Below are 26,464 nucleotides of genomic sequence, written 5' to 3' on the forward strand. Positions count from 1 at the left end.
AGGAAGCAGGTAACTGGGGTGAAGCTATGAAATAGCTTAACTACTTTAGAAAGCAATTTGCAACTATGCTTGAAAAGTCACTAAACCGAATACCCCTTGACCCAGAAATACCAGTACTAGGTCCAATACCCCAAAGAGATCAAAGAAAGAAGAAAAGGACCTTTGTGTTCAAAAAACTTAGTAGTTCTTTTTGTAGTGGCAACTGGAGACTAAGGGGGTGCCCATCAATTGAGAAATGGCTCAATAAATTATGGTATATGAATGTGATAGAATTGCACAAAAAGAAATTATGAAAGGGATAATAGTTTCAGTGAAACCTAGGACAACTTGTATGATCTGATGCAGAGTGAGCAGAATGAACAGTTTACACAATAACTGTAAAATGAAACAACTTTGAAAGATTTAAGAACTCTAGTCAATGCAATGACCAGCCATTATTCCAAAGCTTGCTACCAATCTCCTGACTGAGAGGTAATGGACTCGGGATACAGAATGAGACAGGTTTTTTGTTGTTTTTTTTTAAATGTGGTCAATGTGGGAATTTTTTTTTTACTGAATAGTAATCACAAGGGTTCTTTTTTCTAATGGGAGGAAGAAGTGGGAAAGATAGATTTTTTGTTAACAGAAAAAAGTAAATTGTATTTTGAACATCTGCTGATTCAGTAGAAAGAGGACTGGATGTGAAATCAGAAGATCTGGTTTCAAATCCTGGCTCTGTTATTTCCTGTCTCTGTGACATTGGACAAGTTATTCAACCTCTTTGGGTCTGAGTTTCCAATCTTTAAAATAAAAAAGTTAGACCTAATAATCTCCAAGGTGTCTTCCAGCTCTAAATCTATATTCCTATGACCTGGATTCTAGTCTCAGTTCTGTCACTAACTATATGACCTTGGGGCAAGTGACTTGCCATCTCTAAGCCTCAGTTCCCTCATCTGTAAAATGTGAAAAAATAATATTTGTTCTACTTGCTTTTATTCTTCACAACAATCTTTGCAGGAGACAGTGTATGCATTATGAGCACATTTGTATCCTTATTTTTGTATCTGCACATCTGTGTAAATGCATGTATCCAAACATGTATACACTGCTTTATGTAGCCGCGTAAGTGTTTTTCTACATATCTTTTACATTAGTTGGATCTGCACATCTATGGAGGTAGCCTGTGCATGTTTCCTCTCTTTTTCCTCCTCCCTCTGAATTTCTTGTCAAGCTTTGGCAGTGAGATCTACAGAGAAGGGAGGCCCCAAAAATCCAAGGCCCATCGGTCCCTTTCCCTTAGACACTCGTTTCTCCCCAACACTCAATTCAACTTCACATACTTTAGTAGTGGTTGTCACATTTCACGCAACAGCCGTGGTGCTGTCCGTGGTGCTGATGACCTCCCAGTCAGTAAGTATTAGGCCTGAAATGCAAGACTTGAACACCTTGCCTTTGGGGAAGCCTAGTTCTGAGGTGGCTCTCAAAGCCCCTGACCTAGTCTCCCTGCCAACCGGGGCCCCAATATTATTGTGAGTGTGGCAGTGGCTCTAATTTCTAAAGGAATTTGCAGTTTACTGAGTGATCTGTTGGAGAAGCTGTAGCTGTGGCTATCCTGGCCTTCTCGGATGTGGCCATGAGAGATAGCTCTCCTCCTCAGAGACTCCTCACACGCAGAAAACCTCCTTTCGCCTTCCTCCCCACCTCCCCGGGATCTGTCTGGGCACCCTAGTCACATGCCTGGAGGAAAGCTCCCTAGTGGGGAAAGGGAAAGGGAGAGAGATCGGGATCCCTCTAGTGACTCCCCTCACCCCAACGGAGTGTGGGAAGAGTTAAAGAGAGAGGGCCCCCACCCCCACCCCCGTGGTCCTGACATCACGAGGCGGGCTTGCGATTGGCCTGTCGAACCCATGATGCGGCCCACCGAGGGCTCAAGACTTGAAAAGACTGGACCAGAGGTGGGGGGAAGGGGGAGCTTGGGGCGAGGATAAGAAAGAAGGAGGGGTGGACGAGCCTGGAAAAGCGCGCTGGCCTCCTTCTACCCGCACGCGCTCCGAACGTTGGGCGCCCTCCCCTCTGTAGCAATTCACACGCACGACACGCGCAGACACGCGCAACGGCTCGGGCCTTTGGGCGCGTGGCCCGACCCGCTCCCCCTGGACCGGTCTGCGTGTGGTCTGCCGGGTCCACGTCCTCCCTCTTCTGTCCCGTTCAGTCCTGTCTGGTCCGGTTCTGCCCACCCCGCCCGCCCGGGCCGAGGTGCCGCGGGACCATGGCGGGAGGCGCTCGCCGGGGGACCCGTCAGGTGAGGGGTCGGGGGTCGGGAGGGCTCTAGGGAGGGGAAAGCAGTGCACCTCAAGGGTGAGCTGGGGGGGAGGGGTCTCAGCATTCCCCAGGCCCTTTCTCTCCCTGCGAGGACCGCTAGGCTTCAGGGCAGCGCCCAGGAAGACCAGCCCAAGGTCAGTCTGCCGGCAGTCAGATTCTCACACCCCTACCTCTAGGAACGACTCAAGCTCTCTTGCCTGGTCCTGGTTCCCTGGGCACCTGCCCAGTTTCCCATCCCCCTGTGTTCCCCAACTCCCTGCTGGGCTGTTACCTCTGATCTAAACACTTGTCCTCTGACTACCCTCCCTCCTGCTCCTGATAATCTGACCCTGGTCCCCTGGGCAAGCCATCCATCCCGGGTCTATTTCCTAGCTGTTCTACCCCTACTCAACCTCTATACTTTGGGCAGCTTTTCCCTAGCTGAGTCTATCCTTAATAAAGCTAAATGTAGGCAAGAAGGGATGGCTGCCCCTGGCACAAGAATCAGGGGCAGGAAGCCACTCAGGCAAAGCCACCTCCCAGTTACCCTTCAAGCCCGTTAGAGAAGAGAGCTATGCTTGTAATCTGGGCACAAGCAGCCCTCCCTACCCCTTCCCAGCACAGTGGGTGACCCGTAGTAGGTTCTTAAGAAATGCTGAATGAATGAATGAACGAGTGAGTGAATGAATGAGTAGTCAGTAACACCAGGCTTCATGTGCTTAGTGTTCAATGGCTTCTTCATCTTCCCAGCCCTGCAGGATGGTCAGGCAGCAGGCTTTGATCCCCAGGGATTATCTCAGGAGTCCATTAAGTGTCCTGATGGGCTGCTACTATACATATGCCCTGAATTTTGTGTCCAAGCAGCTTTTAGTAGATGTGCTACTAAGAGAGGTGGGGCTTTTGGCCAGTGGCCCCTTTTGTGTCTCCTTTAAAAATCTAAGAATTGGAAGGATCCCAGAGGCCATTTACTCCAACCTGTATCTGAACAAGAATTCCCTCTACGTCATAGCCAATAAGTGGTCACTTAACCTTTGCTTGAATACCTCCAATGAGGAGGAATCCACTACCTCCCCAGGCAGCACAGTCCACTTTTAGGTGGCTCTTATTAGGCTTTCAGTATACCAAGCCTAAATTTTCCTCTTTGCAATTTCTATTGTGTTTGGTTCTGGTTTCAGGAGCCAAACACAAGAAGTCTCTTCCTGTATTCCACTCAGGGGCCATCCAGAAGTTTGGATATGCCAAATATCCTAGGCTAGCAAACAAAGGGTCTGGGACTGAAGGTGTTTCTGGAGAAAGGATAGTAAATTACCCACAAGGTTCTAGGGACTTCAAGGAACTAATTAAATATGGTTGGTTCAGAAAAGGTAGGAGGAGTCAGAGTGCCAGAGGCTGGTTCCCTTCAGATGCTAAGGCTCAACCGGAACATGTTAAGTGAGGTAGCCTGGATTTACAGGAATAGCTAGTGCTAGGCAAATAGCCTCCTTCAAAGCAGGCTGTCAGCCAGACGGTCAGCAGGCACTATAATGTAGCCTTACCTGTTCCCCTGAGTTCTTCAGTAATGGGAATTTGCTGTGTCTTTGGAGGCTCTCACCCAGAGTCCCATGGGGGAATCTGAAGGCCAGTATTCAGATCACCATATAAAAGCCCTTGGCTCTAAGGACAACCCAGATGTCTAGCCTTTCTTTTTCCAGGCCTTCCCAGGCTGGCCAAGAATTGCATTTTATTTAGTAACCTAGGATTTATTTTAGAGCTGGAAGAGTTTACTCCAATCCCATCATGGGGAAACTGAGGCCCAGAGAAAAGTGACCTACCTGCCCATAACTAATGAGACTAGAACCCATCTGCCTCTCTGTGGTGCATAGCAGCTCCTTTTCTGCTCAGGCTGTGATCTATGGAGTTCTGAGGAAATATTTTTAGGGGGCAGGGTTTGGGAGGTCAAGAAGAAGCATCTGGGGTGGTTTAGTGAGAGTTACAAGGGTTTGTGTGATGCATCTGAAGTTAGAGAAGAGGAGAATCATGGTTATAATGATCCCTCAGGAAGCCAAGGTAGAATAGATATGTTCATTTTTGTCAGATGGAGACCTCAGCCAGGAATTCCTTTATAGCAGGAATCTGTAGGACTGCACTGGGCCCTTCCAGCATTTCTGGCCATATAAGCCACCTATCCTGGAAATCATAACCATCCATATGACCATATAACTATCCTGGAAAGGCAGAACATAAGATAATCCCAGCTCTCAACCAGCCAACAATGCGGTTAGTGAGATAGAACCAACATACACAGAGCCGTAATCAATCAGACAGTGTTAAATGCTCAAATTCTGTGGGATGCTCTATAAAATGCAGTCTAGAGCTAAGGAGTACTCAGCAGATGTATTGTGAGGTAGAAACCTTACCTCTGAGCCCTGCAGGCTTGCTTACCCTACTGTATTTTTTCTCATTACTTTGTGTGGTTCTTAACTCCAAGGCTGTGCTGTACTTTTTTTTTTTAATTTAAAAAAAAATTTTTTTTTTGTCCTTTCTGATCTAGCCAGAAAGGTCCCTTGTACAGAAATCATGTCAGCAAAGCAGATGACATTATGAGGCTCCTGACAGTATCTGAGCTTACAGTCTCAGAAGTCAAGATTAGTGGATTCCCTGCTAGGGAAAGAAGTTTGAGTGACAGCCCCAGAGATTGGCCTCTGGCAGGCCCAGAAGGGTTTTGACCTAGCAGCTGTACTGTTCCCTTGGGCTTCTTGTTGTAGAAGGAGTGACCTCTTTGGAAGAGTTCATGGGGCTGCCTGTCTGGCAGAGAAGAGAGTATTAGTAGAGAGGACAGAAACCCAAGCTGCAGAAAGAACTCAGCTTACATGTGTCTATTCCCCATAACCTTGTCTGGCTTACCCCTTGGAAAGTTGTCCTGTCCGCAGGGTGCTAATGGTCAGCAGCTCTGCCCCAATTCATCCTCCTCTCCTTCCATCCTCTCCCACTCTCTTCTCCTGAACTGCACTGAGCTGTGAGGTGCTTTCTGATGAGTAATAGATTAGAACCAAAGAAAATTGTTCTGTCGCTTTAATCTGAAAGCCTGAAACTATGATAGAGGAAGGGCCAGTGCTTTGATGCAGCTCCACACCAGTTGCTCAAGGAGAGAACCAGGATCCAGGCAATGGCCAGGTATTACTGGATCCCTCCTCATATGAGAGAATATTGGGTCTGTGAAAGCAATTCACTGGCAGACAGTCTGTTGTATTTATCTGTACAAGCCAGCTGTCTCCTTTTGTGGGAACAATCCTGACCAATAAGAAGAGAGGACCAGGTGATTGTCATTCTTGTGAGATTGCACACGCCTATAGACAGGCCCCCAGACTGGAGTGTACACACCTCTACCTGGACAGCACTCCATCTCTGCTCTCTTTCCCAGACCCCCTGGGCTGAGAGCCCACTATAAGAGCTGCCTGCCCTCCTTCAACCTGACAAACTCTCACCAAACTTTTCAGAGACCCAAACCTTTTCTCCTCCTTAGGCCTTGTGCTATTTTCCCTCATGGTATGGCCCCTAAGTCTCCAAGGTTCTATTCCTGGAGTTTGCATAGCTGCTACTAGGGGGACAAGTTTCCCAATAAGGCATCTCAGTACCGCACATTTCCCACTCAAAACTGATTTTTTTTTTATAAAAGTGAAACTAGTGAAACTGCTCAATGTAATAAGTATTCTCTAAATCCTATAAAGTGATATTCAGTTTAGAGCAAGATTTAAAGAAATAACAAACACCTAGCTACTGTTTAGTACCCCCCTTTTTTTTTTTTTGCTAATTCTTATTAGTTAACTAGCTCTGTGTCTATCTCTGAGTTTGAATAGCACTCACCATAAAAATTTTCAGGGCTTTCATGGAGATTCTCTAAAGTTCCCTTTTTGTATTTTATTTTTATTTTCCCCAGTTACATGTAAAAACAATTTTTAACATTCATTTTATTTTTTTTAACATTCGTTTTAAAACCTGAGTTCCAAATTCTCTCCCTTCCTCCGTCCCTACCCCCTCTCCTGCATTGAGAAGGCAAGCAGTTCCAGAACAATTCTCTAAAATCCCAAGAACCCTAATTAGACCCTGTTGCTCAGTTGTTTGGTTGTTTCCAACTCTTCGTGACCCTCTGGACCATACTGTCCATGGCGCTTTCTTGACAAAAATACTGGAATCTCCTTCTCTAGGGCATTAAGGCAAACAAATGTTGAATGACTTGTCCAGGATCATACAGTTAGCAACTATCTGAGGTTGGACTTGAACTGAGGTCTATCTTGACTCCAGGCCCAGCCCTCTATCCACTGAGCCATCTAGCTGCTAGGCAAAGAAAAAGGAAGTATCTAGCCCAAGGTCACACAGTTAAGTGTTTGAGGCTGGATTTGAACTTAGGTTTTCCTGACTTCAGGCCTAGTGCCCTATCCACTAAGCCATCTAGCTGCTTCTAACCAACCCTAACCTATGTTAAAGGCTGCTAGAGTTTTATTTTACAACAAATTTTTATTTATAATACATTTAAATGGAATACAGTAGGGTTTTTTTTAATGAAGAAATTGAAAGTTTCCTCCATGGGATCTATTTGTGAGAAAACTTTTTTGCATGAATTCACTGACCAGCCACTGCCAATAAGCCAGCATGAGCCAGAGACAGCTTTTATTACAGTTTACTCACTCAGAGTGTGACAAACTCCACCACAGCAATTGATAGAAATGTGTGTCACTCACAATTTAGCTAGCAATATTTATATGTTACATGTGACAAAGCAAAAAAGATGGCTGCTTATACTAGGTTATTTAAAAAAATGTTCTCATTAAGCTCTATCACTTGCTATAGGAGATAGAGAAGGGATATGTCATTATCAGTAGAGATAGTTGCCTTAAATTAAAAGGAACTAACTATACAGCACCTGTCAGGCACGGTATAGGAGGGGAAAATTCCTTGGATTGTTGAAGTCTTCCTTTTGTAGCAATTAAGCCTTTTTGTACCAATTAGGGGAGTAAAGAGGACAAAGAAGGAAATCAACTGCTGCAGCTGGTTCTACACTTCAATGGTAAATTGTTGACTACAAAACAAAATGGAATCAGCTGTCTACTCCTACGAATCCACTTCAGCACTAGGACCCTGCCCCGGGAGAGCTCTTCTGCCCTCAAGAATATAGGCAACAGGCTAAGCCATGGGTGGTGAGAAGGAAATAGAAGACTGATGCCACCTGATCCCATGGAGGGTTACTCAAAGCACAGGGATGCTTCCTCTATCAAATGCATTGGGGTTCCCACTCCCTCCATAGCCCATGGAGGCTAAGCAGGGCCCAAAGACCTTCCCTTCACGGTGCAGCTGGCTCAGGTTCTTAGCTTCCCCCACTACTGGCTGTGCCCTTTCCTTGAGTTTTAGGGAGCTGCTCTCAGGGCTTTGGCCCCTTCTCTTTCTCTCAGATAGTATGGGTAATGAGAAAGCAGGTTCTGCCGTGGAAACCAACTCTTGAGGACTTCCTCTAGAGGAGATCAAAATTGTTAGAGTGAAGAGACAAAGGCAGTTATTCTGGGCTGTCCAGATAAAGTCAGAAGCTCATAACCAGGGCCCGTGAAAACCTGTTTGCCTTTTTTAAAGAATGCACAGAAAAGAACAGAAGAAAGACCAGAAAGAATCACAGACAAGTAAGAGAGCTTTGAAAGTTTCGTTTTAGATTTATTCTAAATATTCAAAGAAAAGCAAGTTGTACATAAGATTCCCAATTTCATGTATAAGTTTCTTCTGTTCTACCACATATACAGAAATGTGCTTTTACTTGGTATTTGTTAAGTCCAGAGCAAAAAAAAAAAAGAATTAAAAATCTGGGGGGAAAACAAGCCTATGTGTATGGTGCACACAGCCATGAAAGGAAGGAAGGACTGTGAAACTTTGTCCCTGAATCCTCCTGTGTAGGGACCAAAGAGACAGAAAGAAAAGCATCAGGTGGAAAAGACAAAGTATGGAGGAAAGAGTGTGTCTGGAGAATGAGAGTTGCCAGTTCAAGAACTCTGTGGCCAAAAGCTTCATGCTCAGGGGCTCTTGAGATATATGTAAAGTGCTTTGCAAATCTTAAAGCACTATGGAAATAGGATATGCTGGTAAATGTTTAACAATCAGCTCCAAAAAATGGAGTTTTGGTTTTTTGCCAGACACACTCTTAAGTTTAATCTGCATTATTAACATTTTCTCCATCACTTAAGTCTGAACAAAGCAATAAATCAAGTTCTGATTTGTAGCATTTGTCGATTCCCCAGGTCTAAATGCTATCACTGAAAATGTAACCATTAGGAGGCTATAAAAGCTGGCTCCAGAACAGTTCTGGCTTATTATTACCTCAGTGCCTTCCAACCATACAGACCTTTGCTCTTCCTGACTGCCCTCACTCCGAAATTAAATTGTTTCTGTTCTGGCCAGAAACTCTGAGGGCCTCCCCCTTCCAGACTGATTCTCTTGGGAAGTCACACTAGGCCACCTTTTGCCTCAATTCTAACCTGGCTTTTAATCACTGAATGGGTGTTGTTTCAGACAAACTGAGACCTGGGAAAGACCTTAGCTTGAAAAGGCCAGAACCTTCTACTGATTCCGGGGCCATCTGACCTATGTCTTGCCATTGGACCCAGATGGTTCTGGAAGAGAGAGTGAGGCTGCTGACTTTGCACAGCTCTGCCTCACTTAAATCTAATTCAATAACAAAACTCCATAATCCCACTTATGTTCACCTGTTCCCTCTCTGAAACAAGGTCTTTCAGCAACTCTAGCCCAGCTTTCCACAGTGCTGGCTGCAGTTAGGGATGAGCTGCTCTGGAAAATTAGCTTCAGATTTCCTTCTCTAAAAGCTCCTCAAAATCAGAAAGCATTTTCTTCCCTTGGTCCTTTATCTGAGGAATGTTAGAACAAAAGAATTGGTTGGAAGGAAAGGAATAAGCATATTAAGCACCTACTAGGTGCCAGGCACTGTGCTAAACACTTTACAATATTATCTTATTTGATCCTCACAACAACCCTGGGAGCTAGGTGCTGTTATTATCTCCCATTTTACAGTTGAGGAAACTGAGGCTAAGTGGCTAGTCCAGGATCACACAGCTAGTATCTAAGGCTGGATTTGAACTCAGGTCTTCCTGACTTGAGGCCCAGAGTTCTCTCCACTGTGCCCCCAGCTGCCTCAGTGCCATCAGCCTCTCAGCCCATAACTAAGGGAGGCCATCAAAGCACAGCTTGGACTTTGAGGCACAGAGGTCCCTTTTGTGTGTGACAATGTTTCTGGCTTGTACCGCCTGGTGGCACAACATCCTTGTCCAAAAATCCAGGCTCCATCCAAAGCCCTCGGTGATAATGATAATATTAGCTCACATTATAGGATGTTTCAAGGTCTGCAAGTATTTTATGTGTATGACACGCACGTATACAAACATGTGTATGTGTGTGTCGGATCTCATTTAATCCTTACAAGTATGTGGTGGGTTTTACTGTTATCCTCATTCTACAGATGAAGAAACTGAGGCTCTTAGAAGTTATGTCTTGTGAATGGCAGTGTCTGAGGCAGTATTTGAATTCAGGTCTTTCTGCTTTGAAGTCCAACGCTCTCTCTGCACTATACACTGCCCACAACTTCAGGAATCCACCCATTCCATTTTTGGACAGCTCTTCACTGTTAGGAAGTTTTGTTTTAAATGGAACTGACATCTGCTTTGCCAATCACCCGGTGCCAACCTTGCCCTCTGGGGCAGAACAGAATGAATCTCCCAAGGGAGAGACCAACCTTTCAATCTGAACATGTCCACATCCTTCAACTGATCCTCTGAGGAAGTAAGGTCTTCAGCCTGCTCCCCATTCTAGCTTCCCACCCTTGATGTGCTCCAGTTCGTCCATATCCTTCCTAGAAAGTGACATGTCACTAGTGAAGGGGACACAGTCCCCTAGAGAGGATCTGCCATGCTCCTCTTATTCTGGACACCACATACTGCACCTTTTTCAGCTGCCATGTCACACTGCTGACTCATTGATCTTGTCCACTAAAACCCTCAGATCCTTTCCATAGGAGCTCTCATCTGGTCATCCATCCATCCTGTATTTGTGCAGTTGATGGTTTGTGAACCTAGCTGTGGTACTTGACATTCATCCCCATTAAACTTCATTCTATAATACTTAATTGGACAGGAACAACATGTACACAGAAAAGTAAACACCATATATGTATAAAATAAAGTCATTTTGGGAGGGGGAGTATTAATAACTGGGGGAGTCCGGAAAGGCTTCTTATATAAAATAACAACTCAGTCAGAATCTTGAAGGGAGCTAAGGGCAAAGAGAGCATGTACCAGGCCTCAGGAATAGTCTGTCAGAAGAGGCAAATGCGGGAAATGGACTGTTGCAAATGACTCCTTTAGAAGGAACATGGAGTGTATGACTGGGAACAGTGTAATGTGAGTTTGGAAAGATAGGTTGGAGTCAGATTTTTTTAAAATAATTAATTTATTTTTAGTTTGCAACATTCACTTCCATAAGATTTTGAGTTTTTAATTTTTGCCCTCTCCTTCTCCTCCCCCCTCCCAAAGATGGTATGCAAACTGATATAGGCTCTATTTACATATTCATATTGAGCATATTTTCACATTTGTCATGATGTAAAGAAGTATTAGAACTAATGGGAGGAATCATAAGAAAGAAAAAACAAAGCAAAACAACAAAAGAAAAGGAGAGCAAATAGTATGCTTCCATCTGCATTCAGACTCCATAGACCTTTCTCTATATGTAGATAGCACTTTCCATCGTGAATATTTTGGAGTGATCTTAGATCCTTGCATTACTAAGAAGAACTAAGTCTATCAAAGTCAGTCATTGCACAGTGTGGCTGTTACTGTGTACAATGTTCTGGTTCTGCTCATTTCACTCAGCATCAGTTCACGTAAGACTCTCCAGGTTTTTCTGAAGTCCACCTGCTCATCATTTCTTGTAGCACAAAAGTATTCCATTACATTCATATACCACAACTTATTCAGCCATTTCCCAATTGATGGGCATCCCCTCAATTTCCAATTCTTTGCCACCACAAACAGAGTTGCTATAAATATTTTTGTACATGTGGATCCTTTTCCCATTTTTATGATCTCTTTGGGATACAGCCCTAGAAGTGGTCAAAGGGTATGCACAGTTTTATAGCCCTTTGGACATAGTTCCAAATTGCTCTCCGAAATGGTTGAATCAGTTCACAACTCCACTAACAATGCATTAGTGTTCCAATTTTCCTACATCTTCTCCAACATTTATCATGGTCCTATTTTGTCATGTTAGCCAATCTGATAGGTGTGATGTGGTACCTCAGAGTTGTTTTGACTTGCATTTCTCTAATCAATAGTGATTTAGAGCATGTTTTCATATGACTATAGATAGCTTTAATTTCTTCCTCTGAAAACTGCCTGTTCATATCCTTTGACCATTTATCAATTGGGGAATCACTTATATTCTTATAAATTTGACTCAGTTCTTTATATATTTTAGAAATAAGGCCTTTATCAGAGACATTGGCTATAAATTGTTCTCTAGCTTCCCTCCTACTCTTGGTTGTATTGGCTTTGTTTGTGCGAAACCTTTTCAATTTAATGTAATCAAAGTCATCCATTTTGCATTTCATAATGTTCTCTATCTTTTGTTTGGTTATAAATTCTTCCCATCTCCATAGATCTGATAACTAAACTATTCCTTGCTCTCCTAGTCTGCTTATACTATCAGTCTTTATATCTAAATCATATATCTATTTTGACTTTTATCTTGATATAGGTAACTTTAAATGGAATTTCTCTTTCTACCTCTTACAGTTGGGCTTTGTTAGTAATATATAGAAATGCTAATGATTTGTGTGGGTTTATTTTATGGAGTCGGATTTTGAAAGGCTTTAAGTTATGAACAGAGGAGTTTCTATTTTAACCAGAAGCAAGGAGGGATGCTGACAGCTCTTGAGCAGAAGAGTGATGTGACCAGACCTATGTTTTAGGTCTATCAGTTTGGAAGTTGTGTAGAAGCAGACTGGAGCAAGGAGTCAAATTGGGGAATTAGTAGGCATGAGGTGAATAGAGCCTGAACTGGGGCAGTGGTGTGAGGGAAGAGAAGGCATACTATGGAGACGGAATTGACAAGACTTGGGCCATAGACTGGTGATGGAGGTGATTCAGGTTACTGAATGCTCGGCATAGAAATAAGAAAGGGACCTGTCACAGTTTTTGATCAGACCCCAGCCACATATGGGAGTTTTGAAAAGCAAGGCACTCAAGACAAGAGGGCTGGCTGGATGGAGTCTGAATGCAGATCGAAGCATACTATTTTCTCTTTTATTTGTTTGCTTGTTTTTTCTTTCTCGTGGTTTTTCCCTTTTGTTCTGATTCATCTTTCACAACATGACGAACGTGGAAATGTTTAATATGATTATACATGTATAGCCTATATCAGATTGTACCCTGTTTTGGGGGAGGGGGAGGAAAGGGAAGGGAAGGGGAGAAATGTAGAGCCCAAAATCTTATACAAGTGAATGTTGAAAACCAAAAATTAATTAATCTTAAAAAATCAAAATTAAAAAAGAAAAGAGTTCAAGAGAACAAAAATTAAAAAAAAAAAAAGACAAGAGGGCTGGAGCCCGAGGCCATTGGGAGGGTCGGGAAAGAGAGGAGCCCGAGGCTGTAGCACCTGCAGCAGCTAGAGGGATGTGCAGAGAAAGCGGGCCTGCACTCTTGCCCCCATCACTGCCCACTCTATCTCTCCCCGCCCCCATCCTACCAACCTCCCCGCCCCCGCCCCCCCACCTTACCTCCCCCTGCCCCCACCCTACCTTCCCCTGCTACCCCTCCCCCAGCTCCTAGGCTGATGAAGCTGGTGACGTACTTCTACCCTTCGTTTCTCCTCCGTTTTCTCTGTACCGACAAATGGCGGTAATTTTACTCCCCAATCCCTATTTCTTTTAGGTCTATTATAATCCGTACTTTGTTTCTGTGAAAATGCTTTTCCCTCACTTTAAAAGCAATCGTTGTCAAGGTGTGCTGTGTGCCCGCATATATCCATAGACACGAGAAAAAGTGAAATGACGAAAGTGAAAATACCACGGACTCTCTGCCCGCCTGTCAGGGATTAATTACCTCGGGGTCTCCAAGCTGCGATGATTTCATTAATGACTTTTTATCTTTATGTAAGCCCTCTAACCAAGCAGAGAATGGACTATGAGGGCTTTTTCTTTTTACCCCTCAGCTAAAAGGAGCTTACTGTTATACCCAGCCGGCTCCCTCCCCCCAGCCCACCCCATCCTAGCTTTCTGACCAAAGAAGAGGGGGGTGGACAGCAGAAGCCCAGTGGGAGGAGAAAGGTGTAGACCGGGAGGTTTTAGCTTAGCGTATGAAATAATTTGGGCCGGGAGTGGGAGGGGCAGGGCAGTAAGGAAAGGCTTCATGTAGAAGGTAGCTTTGGAGGTGAGCTTTGAAGGCATCGAAGGTGAGGAGAGAACGAATGAGATGAGCACAGCCCACACAGAGGCACAGAGAAAGGACACAGTGTCTGTCATGTGTGAGGAACAGCAAGGTTAACCTGGACCAGAGAATTTGGGACATAATATGTTTGAAATGCCTATAGGACATCCAGTTTGAAATGTCCAATAGGAAGGTGGAGGTGGGTTACTGTCGCCCAAGAGAGAGAGACTAGGGGGGCAGCTAGGTGGTGCAATAGATAGAGCACTGGCCCTGGAGCCAGGAGGATCTGAGTTTAAATCCAGCCTCAGATACATGATACTCACTAACTGTGTGACCCTGGACAAGTCACTTAACCCCAATTGCCTCACCAACAAAACAAAAACATGAGACAGACTAGGGTTGGATATATAGATTTGGGAGTGTTCTATATAGAGGTGATTATTAAATCCATGGGAATCAAGGGAGAGCGAAAGAGACAAGGAAACAGACAGTCTTGCTGTGCCCCCCCCCCCCCCCCCCGTCATTACAAAGTATTTTTGGATGGTGCACCAGCAAAGGAGACTGAGGAGTGGTCAGACAGGTGCAAGACTAAGAACAGTGTCGCAAAAAACCCAAAGAAGAAAGAGTAAAAGATAAGAGCTCCTGTCTGGAGGCATTGAATTAGAGATGCTAATGGGCCATCCAGGTGTAGATGTACAGCAGGTGTAGATCGTACAGCAGTTGGCATAGGATTGGAGCTAAGGATTCAGAAGAGGAGCTGGGGAGACAGATGTGGATCTGGGAGTCATCTGCACAGAAGGGAGAGTGGAATCCATCACAGGCCAGGGCTGGAGGCTAAATGGTAAGAAGCCTGGTGTGTCCTCCTGGTTTGCACTCAGACTTTACAGAGGCCCATCCCATCCCATCCCATTTCCAGGCTGTAGATGAAATATCCTTTGAATCTATCCTCAAGTAACTACCCTTTATACCATAAACATTTGAGTTGCTCTGCTCAGGATTTTCTCCACCTTGGATGGAAAACAACCTGTTTTTCAGTCTGAGACTTTCCCATAGTCTAAACCTGCTCTGGTTTAGTGCAATGCGTTGGGAGTTTTTCTGTGGCTTCCAATCCCCTTCTTAAAGATGCGTCAGTCTAGTAACAACATAGAGTGAAGGACCATTCCATGAACCTTTGAATTGAGTTTATGTATTCTGTGGGGCCTCCTCAGCCATTCAAGACTGGAAAACAAGGAAAGAAGGAAACAAGGAAAGCAAGCTCTAGGGCCTAGGCTTGGGGATTAGAGAGAAGTAAGTGGGAGGCCTGAGATAGCAAAGAAAATGGAATGTCAAGAGGAGATGGGAGGAGTTTGTGAAGGGTCTCCCTTCCCTGCTGACAGGCTGGCTCTTCTTAGCCTAATTGGACAGCTGCAGCTCCTTACTGGCCCAAATCACATGTCATTTAACCTCTTGACAAGGCTCTGGCATAGAGGGAGAGGGAAAATACAGCCTGGATACTGTGGGGAAGGAAGATGGGCAGGAATCTGGGTCATGCCGGACTAACCTCACTTCCTTTATTGACATAGTACTAAACTAGGAGATGAAGGGAATGCTCTGGGTATAGTTTATCTGAATTTTTAACAAAGCTTTCTATAAAGTGACTCGATATTTTTGCGGAGCAGATAGAGAGATGGGCACTAGACAATCACACAATTCGACGGCTTCAGATCAGGTTGGATAGCCAGTCTCAGCCTTATTAATGATTCGATATCATGGTGGCAGAAGTGTCAGTGGAACACCCCAGGGATCTGTGCTTGGCTTCATTTAACATTTTAATCACTAATTTGGATAAAGGGATAGATGGCATGCTCATAAAATGTGTAGATGACACACAGCTTGGCTAACACACTGGACAATAGAGTCCCAAATGAAAGTTGCAAAAAGGAAAATTTAGTCTTGATGTAAAGTCTTCTATTTAAGTGCCCCCCCTTACAAAATCGTCTTGAAAGTACAAGATGGAATGGGGTGGCCTGGTGAAATAGGAGCTATTCTTTAAATGAGCAGGGGATCTCCATAGACTGCAAGCAGTCAATGAGTCAGCAGTGTGTTGGGCCCATGAAGGAGGCACAATATACGGGGCCAGGCTGCTGATGATCCCAGGGGCCTCTGCTCTGGTCAGACTGCAGCTGGAATGGTGTGTTCTGTTGTGGGCGCTGGGGTTTAAGAAGGACCTTGATAAGCTGGAGAATATCCAGAGGAGGGCAGCCAGGATAAGAAAGGGCCTCACGTCCTTGTCACAGAAAGCCCAGCCTAGAAAAGGCAAGATGCGGGGAGGGGGGAAGGAGAAGACAGGACTGCTGCCTTTGAGTATTTGCCTGGCTGCCACTAAGAAGGGGGAAGCAACAGCATTGGGTGGAAATGACAAAGTGAGAGATACAGACTTGATGTCAGGGCCAGCTCCCTAATGCCTGGATCTGGGCAAAAGTGAAACGAGGTGCCCCCAGAGGTCATGTGTTTGGCCTCCTTGGAGTTCTTTCAGCCAGAGGTTGTATGATAGTTGCAATTCCTTCCAGGCTGGAGTTGGAGCAGAGGGCTGCTAAGATCTCTTCTAACTCCCAATTCTGTGATTCTTTGAAATTCTCAACTAAAATCTAGGTAAGCCCACGTTACAGACTGCTGCATAGCGATGAGGTGATACGTCACAGGCCACGTAGCTACTGAATGGTCAGACCTCATCCTGGCCTAGGAAAACAAGCCTGAGATTGAGCATTTGTTATACATAGTCCAGAGAGTGGGTCATTTGCTTCACAGAATATTTACTGAGTATCTAAGACATGCATATGTACTAGGCACAGAAGAAGTAGAAGACACACTTCTCTTGATCTGTGGATAGGGGCAAGATGACCGATGAGGCAGCAAGGTTCAGTGGAAAGACCTCAGGACTTGGAGCCAGAGGACCTGGGTTCAGATTCTGCCTCTGCTACTTACTACCTATGGGGCCTTAAGCCCTCCATTTCCTTGTTTATAAAAACAAGGGGGATTAGACTAGATGAACTTTAAGATCCTGTCCAGCTCCAAAACGATGATCTTTTAACTGCATTTTATTTCTTCCTCTTCTCCAATTTGTTTCTTCTCCTAATTTTTTTGTATCTATGCATGGATTTCACTTAAACCAAACGGAAATGTGATTAGAGACCAGATTTCTTCTATAGAATAAATAGATAAATCTTGTCTACAGTGTTCCTTTAACCTAGCAATCTAATAACCCTTTGATGGCTAAGCCATTTAAGTGGAAACTGCACTAAGAATTTTGGGACATCCTGTATGAAGAAGGAATGTTAATTTGGCCTGACCAGGTAAAGCTGTGCTCAGTGTCTATGATCACCATTTCTTTTTCTAGATGTTTACTAACTACTCCTTTAATAATACGTTCTACAATTGTGTCAAATCAAAACCAAGTTCACTGACCTGAAGTTTGCAGACTGATTCAATTCCCTTTTTAAAAAATCAACTTGCATGTATTCATTATGTATTATTTGGCAGGCAACATGGCATACTGGATAGAGAGCCATTCTCAAAAACAGAAAGACCTGGGTTCAAGTCTCCCTTCTTACACTGTGTGACCTTGGACAAGTCCTTAGCCTCAGTGTTCTAGGCACTTCTTTAAGCTACAAAGAAGGTCAGGAACCTGCATTAGTGGAGGGAGTTTCCTCACCTGGAAGTTCCTTATACCAGTGAAATCCAGGTTCAGTCCCTTTCCTTAACCCTCTATGCTAGGCCCTGGTTTTTGTAGGTAAGGATATTTGTCCTTCTCTAACCCTACAGTACTGCTCCCATTCCTCAGTTTATGTATGACCATGGCCATCAGCTTATCAATCCTATTTGCCAATCACTCTAGAGCCAGAGGGGAAAGGGGTGGAGAGCATGGTTGTAGGGGCAGCTAAGTGGTACAGTGAGTAGAGTGCCAGGAAGTTCCTCAAGTTAGGAGTACCTGAGTTCAAATCCAGCCTCAGAAACTCGATCTCTGCTCTGCCCCAGTTTCCTCATTTGTAAAATGGAAATAATAATAATAGCACCCACTCCCCAGGGCTGTTGTGAGGCTCAGATAAGATAACAATTGTAAAACACTTAGCACGGCACCTAGCACATAGTAGGGGTTAAATAAATGTTATCATTATCATCGCTCTCTCCTCTTGCTTCTTCTCTTTCTCCTCTCTCACACACTGCTCTCTCTGTGTCTCTCTGTGTCTCTCCTCTCCTGCCCTCCCACAGGTTGTAAATATGGCTAAGGAGTTAAGAAGTGCACTATAAAAATGGTGGTGGGAGCTGGGGCAAGCCCCAGCTGCTGTGACCCGAGTCACCCAGTGAGTAGAGGAGGCCGGAAATCATCTCAGCACTAATCTTTTGTGCCTCAGGGAGGTGCCTTTATTACCTCCTTCACTCCCCATTTCTTACAAGTTTCCTTTTGAAAGTGTTCTCATCATGGGGGCCAGTCTCCCAGCGGCTTGAGGAGCCTCCTGCTGGAATCTGGCAAATTCTATCCACGTTCGCCCTCTTTACCGCCCCACTAGTCACTGAATATAGGCATCTCCAGCAGCTAAGGAAGTCATCTGTTTCTCTAGAAGCTTTCTGACCTTAAGAGAGAAGGATGGGGGTTGGGGAAAAGGTTGCTGCCTCAAAATAAGGGGAGGGGCAGCTAGGTGGCACAGTGGGTAGAGCACTGGCCCTGGAGTCAGGAGAACCTGAGTTCAAATCCGGCCTCAGACACGTAACACTTACTAGCTGTGTGACCGTGGGCAAGTCACTTAACCCCATTGCCTAGCCAAAAAAAAAAAAAGGTATGGGACGAGGCAGATCTGGACTCGATAGCGCTAGAGACAGGGACGGAATCACAGCAACACTGGCCGTGGCCAAGGGGAGAAGGAAGACCAGGGAATAAGGGACTTCTCGAGTCCTGGAGCCAAGTCCCACTTGTCCTGATTGCCCAGGCCGCCCAGACCCTTGAGTTCCTATCGGGATCTTGAAGAATCCCAGCTCTTCAGCAGGACCTGGAATGGCCAAGTCAACATGCACGAGTCACTTGTCAGATTATAAAGATTCTTACTTTATGTGAGTTGTACAAGGTGCTGTGACACCTCTTTTAGCTAGGAGAGCCTACAAATATTACTCTTATTCCCTGACAGGGAGGATATCTCCTTACCTGTGGGGTTCAGCCTGCAGCCAAAGGGGAAATTGCCCTGGGCTGGGGGGTGAGAAGAGAAGCAGAAGGGGGAAGGGAACAAGCATTTATTAAGAGGGGCAGCTAGGTGGCACAGTGGATAGAGCACCGGCCCTGAAGTCAGGAGGACCTGAGTTCAAATCCGACCTCAGACCAAACACTTGACACTTCCTAGCTGTGTGACCCTGGGCAAGTCACTTAACCCCAACTGCCTTAAAAAAAAACCCAAGCATTTATTAAGCACCTACTATGTGCCCAACACTGTGCTAAGCACTTTACAAATATTATCTCACTGGAGACTCACGATAACCCTAAGCAGAAGACGCTGTTATTAGGCCCATTTTACAGAGGTGAAAACCAAAGTTAAGTGACTTGCCCAGGGTCACAAAGCTAGGAAGGGTCAGAGGCTAGACTGGATCTCAAGTTTAAATTCCTGACTCCAGGCTCATGCTCTATGTACCGCCACCTGCAGGCCCCGAAAGCTCGGCACTCCGTGGGAGGCAAAGGGGTGTGGCAAGGGAGAAGGGCCCAGGATTCTCCCCGCCCCCTATCCCCTCTCCTGCAGCAGCCCCACTACCTCACTACTGTGATGGAAAGTAGCCCCAGACTTACTCGTCCTGCCTTCACTCCCTCCCTGCCCTCTGCCCAGACCACCATTGGCCAAAGCTGGGGTGGGAAGCAAAGGCTCTCACATCAGGCCCTGATGGAAGCCACAGGTCCAGATTAAGTACCTACTCTGGTCTCCTGGTCTCATGGCCAAACTCTTACCATGTTTGACTGTGGGACACAGCTTGGGGTTGGAGCTGGTGAAGCTTCAGAGCCTGCTGCCATCGTCCCTGTCAGCAGCGGCCCTGACCGCCCTGGGGACCCAGGGTGCAGAAATAACCATAATCATCATCACAGCAGTCCACATTTGTTTAGCGTTTGCTAGGTGCAAGGCACTGGGCTAAGTGCTTTATGATGATGGTCTCATTTGATCCTCACCACAACTGTGAGAGTTATTCATATCTACACCAGATGAGGAAATCGAGGCAAACAAGAGAAGTGATTTGTCACGGTCACACAGCTAGTCTGAAGACTTAATGGGCATCAACTCAGGCTCTGGGGTACGAGATCCCGACCTTGAACAAGGCCACTCCTGACCTCATCCCTAGATTAGGGCAACGGGGATGATGGGCTGGTGACCATCTAACTTGCCAGAATCTACTCAACAAACATTGGTTAATTATTTATTATGAACAGAATGCTGAGATAAGATACAGACCCTGCCCTCCTGCTGCTGAGGCTGGGGGAGGGACATACGGACAACTACACTATACACTATTATATCCTAAATGCATTACAGAGCTTCAAGAGGAAGGGCATGTGAGGTCCAAGAGGGAGGGTCATAATGGAGTCCATGCATTAGGGATCTCTCATGGAGGAGGCAGAGCCAGGCTTTAAAGGCTAGGGTCAGCAGACAGAGGGAGAGCCACCCATGGGAAGCTGCAGGTGCAGCCGTGAGACTGCAGTGTATATTTAGGGGATGGAGTAGTCCAGTTGGGCAAGGGTGTTGATTGTGCAGAGGCCTAGCGAGTCAGCATGGGCCCAATTGGGGAAGGCCCTGCATGCTCACCATGCAGCAGTGAGGCACCAAAGGCTTTCAGGCCAAGGAGTAAACCACCAGATTTCAGTATAAGGAAGGCGGTTTTGGCAGTGTGTGAAAGAGAACAGCTTAGGGGGGGCGGGTTATGAGATCCGTGACTGCTGGCTTCTCCTGTCCCTCCCAGATTCACCTGGGGTGGAAGAACCAGAGCTGGCGCCCTGGGGGATGGGGGTGGCTTGTATATGTGTGTGAGGGTGCTGCCAGGGGATGGGAGGGGACAGCCTCTCTGTTCTCTTTGGCAGCTCCTCTAAGATGGCCTTGGGGGAGTCCATGCTGTCCAGCCTCCTCCCCCATCCTGAGCCTCCTGCTGCTCAGGGGCCAGGGCTGCCCCACCGCCTGTCGCTGCTACAGTATGACTGTGGAGTGCGGCTCGCTGAACCTACAGAAGGTCCCACCGGGGATTCCACCCATCACCCAGGTACGGGATGGGAGCGCCAGAGGCTCCTCTCCCCAGGGAAGGCTGGGCTGGGCTGGGCCCAGAGATCTCTGGAGAATAAGTGGGACCCAGCCCAGGAATACCCCGGGCAGTAACTGTCTATTACAAGAATTCCCATTCCCAAAGGACTGTTACAAAGTGCTTTCCTCACATCAGTCCTGTGAGCTGTATCATGCAGAAATTGTCCTTTCACTGATGAGGTCTGGAGAGTGGCTCGGAGGGGGGCGGGGTGTGACTCACTCTGCCTTCCCTCACACTGAATGCCTGCCAGCCTGAGCAGGAATCCCACACCTGACTCTGGTGTGTGTGTGTGTCCTCCCCAGACAGTGTTCCTGCAGGACAACAGCATTACTCAGATTCACCAGGCAGACCTGGCCCCACTCTCAGGCCTGCAGTATCTCTACATGCAGAACAACAGCCTGTGGGCCTTAGAGCCAGGCGCCTTCCTCGGCCAGCAGCAACTATTGGAGTTAGCCCTCAATCGAAACCGCCTCCACCTACTCAACAGCAGCATCTTCAAGGGCCTGGACCACCTGCGGGTGCTCTACCTGGCAGGGAACCAGATCACGCGGCTCTTTGACTTCACCTTCTGCTATCTGACGGTGAGCCTCCCGTGCTTTTCCAGCCAGGCCCAGCCCTGAAAGGGTTCTCTCCCCACAGTCCTTTTAGGAAGAGGCTGGAGGCCTGCCCCGCTCCGGTCCTCCTGTCCGCCCGTCATCCCTGCTCTGCTAGAGGGCAGCAGAGAGGTAGAGCAGCTTCGGCGGGCGCCCAACCCAACTTGGAAGAGGATGGCCATGAGGGGGAGGGCTTTGGGGACGTAGTGAGTCATTGCTCCAACCAGAGCCAGAGGAATTCAACTCAGTCCATCTCTACACAGCTTTATTAAGTGCCCACTAATTTCTAGAGGAGTTCCAATGTCAAAATAAGATAGCGTCTCCGCCCTCATGGGACTCACAGTCTAATAAGGAAATAAGACTCAGATAAGCATAATATATTAGCACAGGAAAAGTGAGCCAGAGAGGCAGGAAACAAAGCTCGAGGTCAGGCCTAAGGGCAAAATTGTTATTGACTGAGGAGGAAAGTGGTACTGGAGTTAAGCTGATAAAAAATGAGCAGAAACACAAGAGGGGAGGATGAGGGAGGAATGAAGCTGGAGACGGGCAGCGCTGGGGGAGCGTGTGGCCAGGCTGGGAAGGAGGGCGGTGCCACACAGTGCCAGAGTGCCCTCCCTATCCAATCCAACAAGCCTGCTGACCAGGGCTGATGGCGTACCAGCCACAGTGGCGCTAGGCAATGGGGACATAAAACCAGAAAAGCCCCTGGGCTTCTGGAAGGGATACGACACACAAACAGATAAATGCTTAACCGTTCGCTAGCACTGGGATAGCTCTTTACGTTATGGTTTCATTTGATTTTTATTATAACCCTGGGAGGTAGGTTACAATACTAAACACATTCTACGGATGATGAAACAGGCTGAGGTCAAATGCCTTGCCACTATCACCAGTCTGGGGCAGGATTTGAACTCAAATTTTTGTCCTTGCAGTCTTCTCTACCGAGCTGTGAGAAAGCATTAGGAGGAAGCTTGATTTTTACCTGGTGGCAAAAGGAGCCCCTGAAGATTAGAGGGTGCTGGGAGGAGACCCCTGATGTTCAGGTGCACACAGCCACCTCTGAGGCCATCTTGTCAACTTCCTCACTTTAAAGATTAGGCAACTGAAACCTAGAGAGGTGAAGTAACTTACTCAAGGCCACACTGATCATAATGGCAGTGCCAGGGTTAAAACCACAATCCTCTGACTCCAAACCCTGCTGTCCAAGTCCTCAGGCCACACAGTCCTGAGCAGCTAAAAAGGCCCTTCTCAGTCACCAGATGTGACAGGGGGGAAACTCCAACTCTTTCCCAAGCCCCCTGACTGCCAGTGACCCCCATGTAGTCTTTGGAAAGAGGAGCAGGGGAAGCAATGTGGAGCTGGCAAAGACTATCCATCACGGGGGATGATCTTCCTGGCTGATCTTCCCTCCTTCCGTGGTTCCCTCCCCTCCATTTCAGAGACTGCAGGAGCTGCATCTGCAGGAAAACAGTATTGAGCTGCTGGAAGACCAGGCCCTGGCTGGCCTCTCCTCTCTTGCTCTGCTTGACCTCAGCAAGAATCAGCTGAGCACCATCAGCCAGGATGCCCTGGTCCCTCTGGCCAGTCTGCAGGTCCTGCGTCTCACAGGTACTGTATTAAGGGCAGGAGGAGCAGAGCTGCAGAGGAGGACAAAGCAGGGCCCAACCACCCTCCCAGCCCTTCCTCCCACACATCGAGAGTTCCTAGCACAGAGGTCACAAGTCACAAAAAGCATCCACACATCTGAAAGACCATCACATTACACACACATACATAAAGGAGTCAAGTCTGAACTGGCTCATGATAGTAACTCAGGGGAAAAGTGAAGACGGTGCTCCCAACAGCGCTGGGAAGGAAGTCACTGCAAGTTATAGAATATTAAATTTAGAGCTGGAAGGAGCCTTAGCCATAAGCTAGTTCATGCCCCTCTTTTTACAGAGGGAGAAACTAAGCCTTTGAAGTGATATCTCTATTTTGGGGGTATTTTGCTAGGCAAGTGACTTGCCCAGGGTCACATAGGTAGTGAATGTTATGTGTCTGAGGCCAGATTTGAACTCAGGTCCTCCTGACTGCAGGGCCAGGGCTCTATCCACTGCCTTCTAGCTGCCCCGATATCCCCATTTTTACCAATGACAAAACCCAGGTTATATGATTCAGCCAAGGTTAAACAGGTAGCTAAGAGCTCAGACTCAAGCCCAGCTTCTCAGACCAGATCCAACGTATCACTTTTTTGTTGGGGATGGCAGAGCTGGGTCCCCCAAAGGGAAACTGAGATTCACCGACCTTTATTGGACCTAAATTACAGCTTTGACACCAAATGTCCCCTGAAAACTAAAAGGATGGTAGGGGCCTGCAGAACTGCCTCTGGTCTACCATGAAAGAACAAATTCATGAATACTCTTTATCCTTTCATAAACAACTGAATTCTCCCATGCTATCTATTCCTTTGCTAAGATGTGACTCAGTCATACATATATACATATGTTGGGATTTCCAAGGAGGGCTCAGCCTAGTCCCCTGCCTCCCTTCAAGGCCCCTGGGGATGTGCTGGACCCAGCAGTGACGTGAGCCTCAGCTCTCATGGATTGGGGTGCCTGCCCTGCCCGCCTCTGTTCGGACCCAGGCTTTCATTTGGAACCTCCACAGTAAATCTGATCCTCATCCCATGATCAGGGTGTCCTACTTCATGTGGGACAGAGAAGGATAATGAGGACAATCTGAGAGAGGGTTTTGTGCAGCCAGGGTGAGTCTAAAGGCAGTCCTAGGGCAGGGAAGGGATTGGGAGAAGACAGAAGGAAAGAAGAGTATTTCAAGAGGGGGAAAAAGTGAGGACAATCCCTGAGAGAGTGATGTGGGGCTGGGATAAGGGTGAAGGTGGTCCGGGGTGGTCCGGGAGTTGGAGGCAAGGAGTAGGGGAGGGCCCAGGTCTAGTCTGGCTTTGTTGTTTTTGTCAATGGTGAGAGGTTTACACTTGTCTTGGAGGAGGAGGAGGACGGTGACTCAGGAGAGGCTTTTGGGGGACATGAATTTGTGGCAGTGAGACACAGGGGGAGGACCCTATGTATGTGTGGGGATATAGGGGTGGGGGAGTCAACTTCACTGACTTCCCTCCTTTCTCTTCAGAGAATCCCTGGCGCTGTGACTGTGCTCTGCACTGGCTCAGGACCTGGATCAAGGAAGGGGGTCAGAGACTCCTCAGCTCCCTAGACAAGAAGATTGTGTGCTCTGAGCCCCCACGCCTGGCCCACCAGAGCCTCCTGGACATCTCTGGCAACAGCCTAATCTGCATTCCCCCCACAGTGCACGTGGATCCAGTGGAGGTGATGGCCCGGCTTGGGGATGACTTGCGAGTTTCCTGTCAGGCCTCCGGGTACCCCCAGCCTCTGGTCACTTGGAGGAAGGTGGCCCAGTCCCGAACGGGGCTGCCTAGGGCCAGTGTCCGGTTGGTGGGTGGGGCTATTGGGTTGAATGAGGGAAGTTTGGGGGAGCACTTGGCCTCAGACACAGGGAGCGGGATGCTTTCCCTCACCAACATCACCATGGCCCATGCTGGAAAATACGAATGTGAGGCCACCAATCCAGGAGGGAGTACCCGAGTGCCCTTCCACCTGTTTGTGAACCTGTCCCAGCAGCAGCCGCCCCGGCCCCCGGCCCCGGCTTCGGGAGCTGTGAGCCGGGAGCCCCTGTATGAGGCAGGCAGCATGGACTTCCACGCCCTGGGCACGGCCACGCAAACGGCCATAGCTGCTGGCATCTCCCTGCTGGCCCTCACGGCCCTGCTCTTGACCATCATGATCTGCAGAAAGCACCGAAAAAGGAAAAAAGCCAAACAAGAGGAGAGCGTCCTGTACGTCAATGACTACTCGGACGGCCCCACAACCTTCGCCCAGCTGGAGGAGTACCGGGACGAGCGGGGCCATGAGATGTTCGTCATCAACCGAAACAAGCCCCTCTTCCCCACCTACGAGGATTCCGGGGAGGGGCCGGCCGCAGGCCGGCCGGGCCTGGTCCCCAGCTCCGAGCCCCTCCAAGACCAGGGCCTCTTGTTCCAGCCACAGATTGCTTATGAAATCCACTGCTGAGAACCTGGGCTGGACCGGGGGGGAGGGGAGGGTGGGGAGGGGGCAGCCCAGGGGCTGGCAGGGACGAGGGGTATGCAGAGGCCAGACTGGGCGTGCAGAGACCAGACCAGGGGTTGGGGGGTGCAGAGACAGCGTGTGCAGAGACCCTGTGTGCAAAGACCAGACCAGGGGTGGGGGGGTGGGGCTGCAGAGACAGTGTGTGCAGAGACCAGACCAGGGGTGGGGGGTGCAGAGACAGCGTGTGCAGAGACCAGACTGGGCGTGCAGAGACCTTGAGTGCAGAGACCAGACGGGCGGGGGCGGGGCGGAGACAGCGTGTGCAGAGGCTGTGGGATCCCCAGGCTGGGCAGGCTGCCCTGGACCCTAGGGACTAACTGCACTTACAACGCGTAGTTGGGGGAGGGGGCAGCAGCAGCAGCAGCAGACTGTGGCCTATCATAAAGAGAAGCTTCCTGACCAAGCAAGCTGCAGCCACGTTCAGTAGAGCAATGGGAGCCGTCTAGGGAGGTGCTGGGTTCCGTGGACTAGAGATGTCTTCAGTAAGGGTCCCTCTTAAAGGAAGCAGCCCCCTCACTGGACTAGATGAGCTCTAAATTGGGGGGAGGGGGTGTGAAGGGAATAAGTAGTTATCTAGCATCTACTACGTGCCAGGCCTTGTGCCAAGCGCTTTACAAATGTTTTATCCTCCCAACCACCCTGCGAGGTAGGATTAATATCCCCAAGCCGACAGAGGTGTGTTTTGCATAAGGTCATGCAAGCGTCT

At 47.5% G+C, this 26,464-nt stretch overlaps 1 protein-coding gene across 1 annotated transcript; it reads left to right on the forward strand.

Annotated features, from left to right (window-relative positions):
• Nucleotides 1-1,886: 1,886 nt before the first annotated feature.
• LRRC24 (leucine rich repeat containing 24) lies at nucleotides 1,887-25,803 on the forward strand. Its single transcript, XM_020995103.2, has 6 exons — nucleotides 1,887-1,934; nucleotides 2,059-2,281; nucleotides 20,812-20,987; nucleotides 21,329-21,607; nucleotides 23,059-23,227; nucleotides 24,743-25,803. Exons 1-6 carry the CDS (start codon nucleotides 1,887-1,889, stop codon nucleotides 25,699-25,701), a joined length of 1,854 nt encoding a protein of 617 aa, XP_020850762.2. The 3' UTR covers nucleotides 25,702-25,803.
• The last annotated feature ends 661 nt before the right edge of the window (nucleotides 25,804-26,464 follow it).

This window comes from Phascolarctos cinereus, unplaced genomic scaffold (genome assembly GCF_003287225.1).
Source record: "Phascolarctos cinereus isolate Bilbo 61053 unplaced genomic scaffold, phaCin_HiC Scaffold_4;HRSCAF=312, whole genome shotgun sequence".
Taxonomy (NCBI): domain Eukaryota; kingdom Metazoa; phylum Chordata; class Mammalia; order Diprotodontia; family Phascolarctidae; genus Phascolarctos; species Phascolarctos cinereus.

Excerpts from the sequence above, each read along its gene's own strand:
- LRRC24 (XM_020995103.2), top strand. The coding sequence starts at position 1,887 with ATGATGCGGCCCACCGAGGGCTCAAGACTTGAAAAGACTGGACCAGAG. Across the intron at positions 1,935-2,058 it reads TTGAAAAGACTGGACCAGAG|CAATTCACACGCACGACACG; the intron begins GTGGGGGGAAGG and ends TCCCCTCTGTAG. Across the intron at positions 21,608-23,058 it reads TCACCTTCTGCTATCTGACG|AGACTGCAGGAGCTGCATCT; the intron begins GTGAGCCTCCCG and ends CCTCCATTTCAG.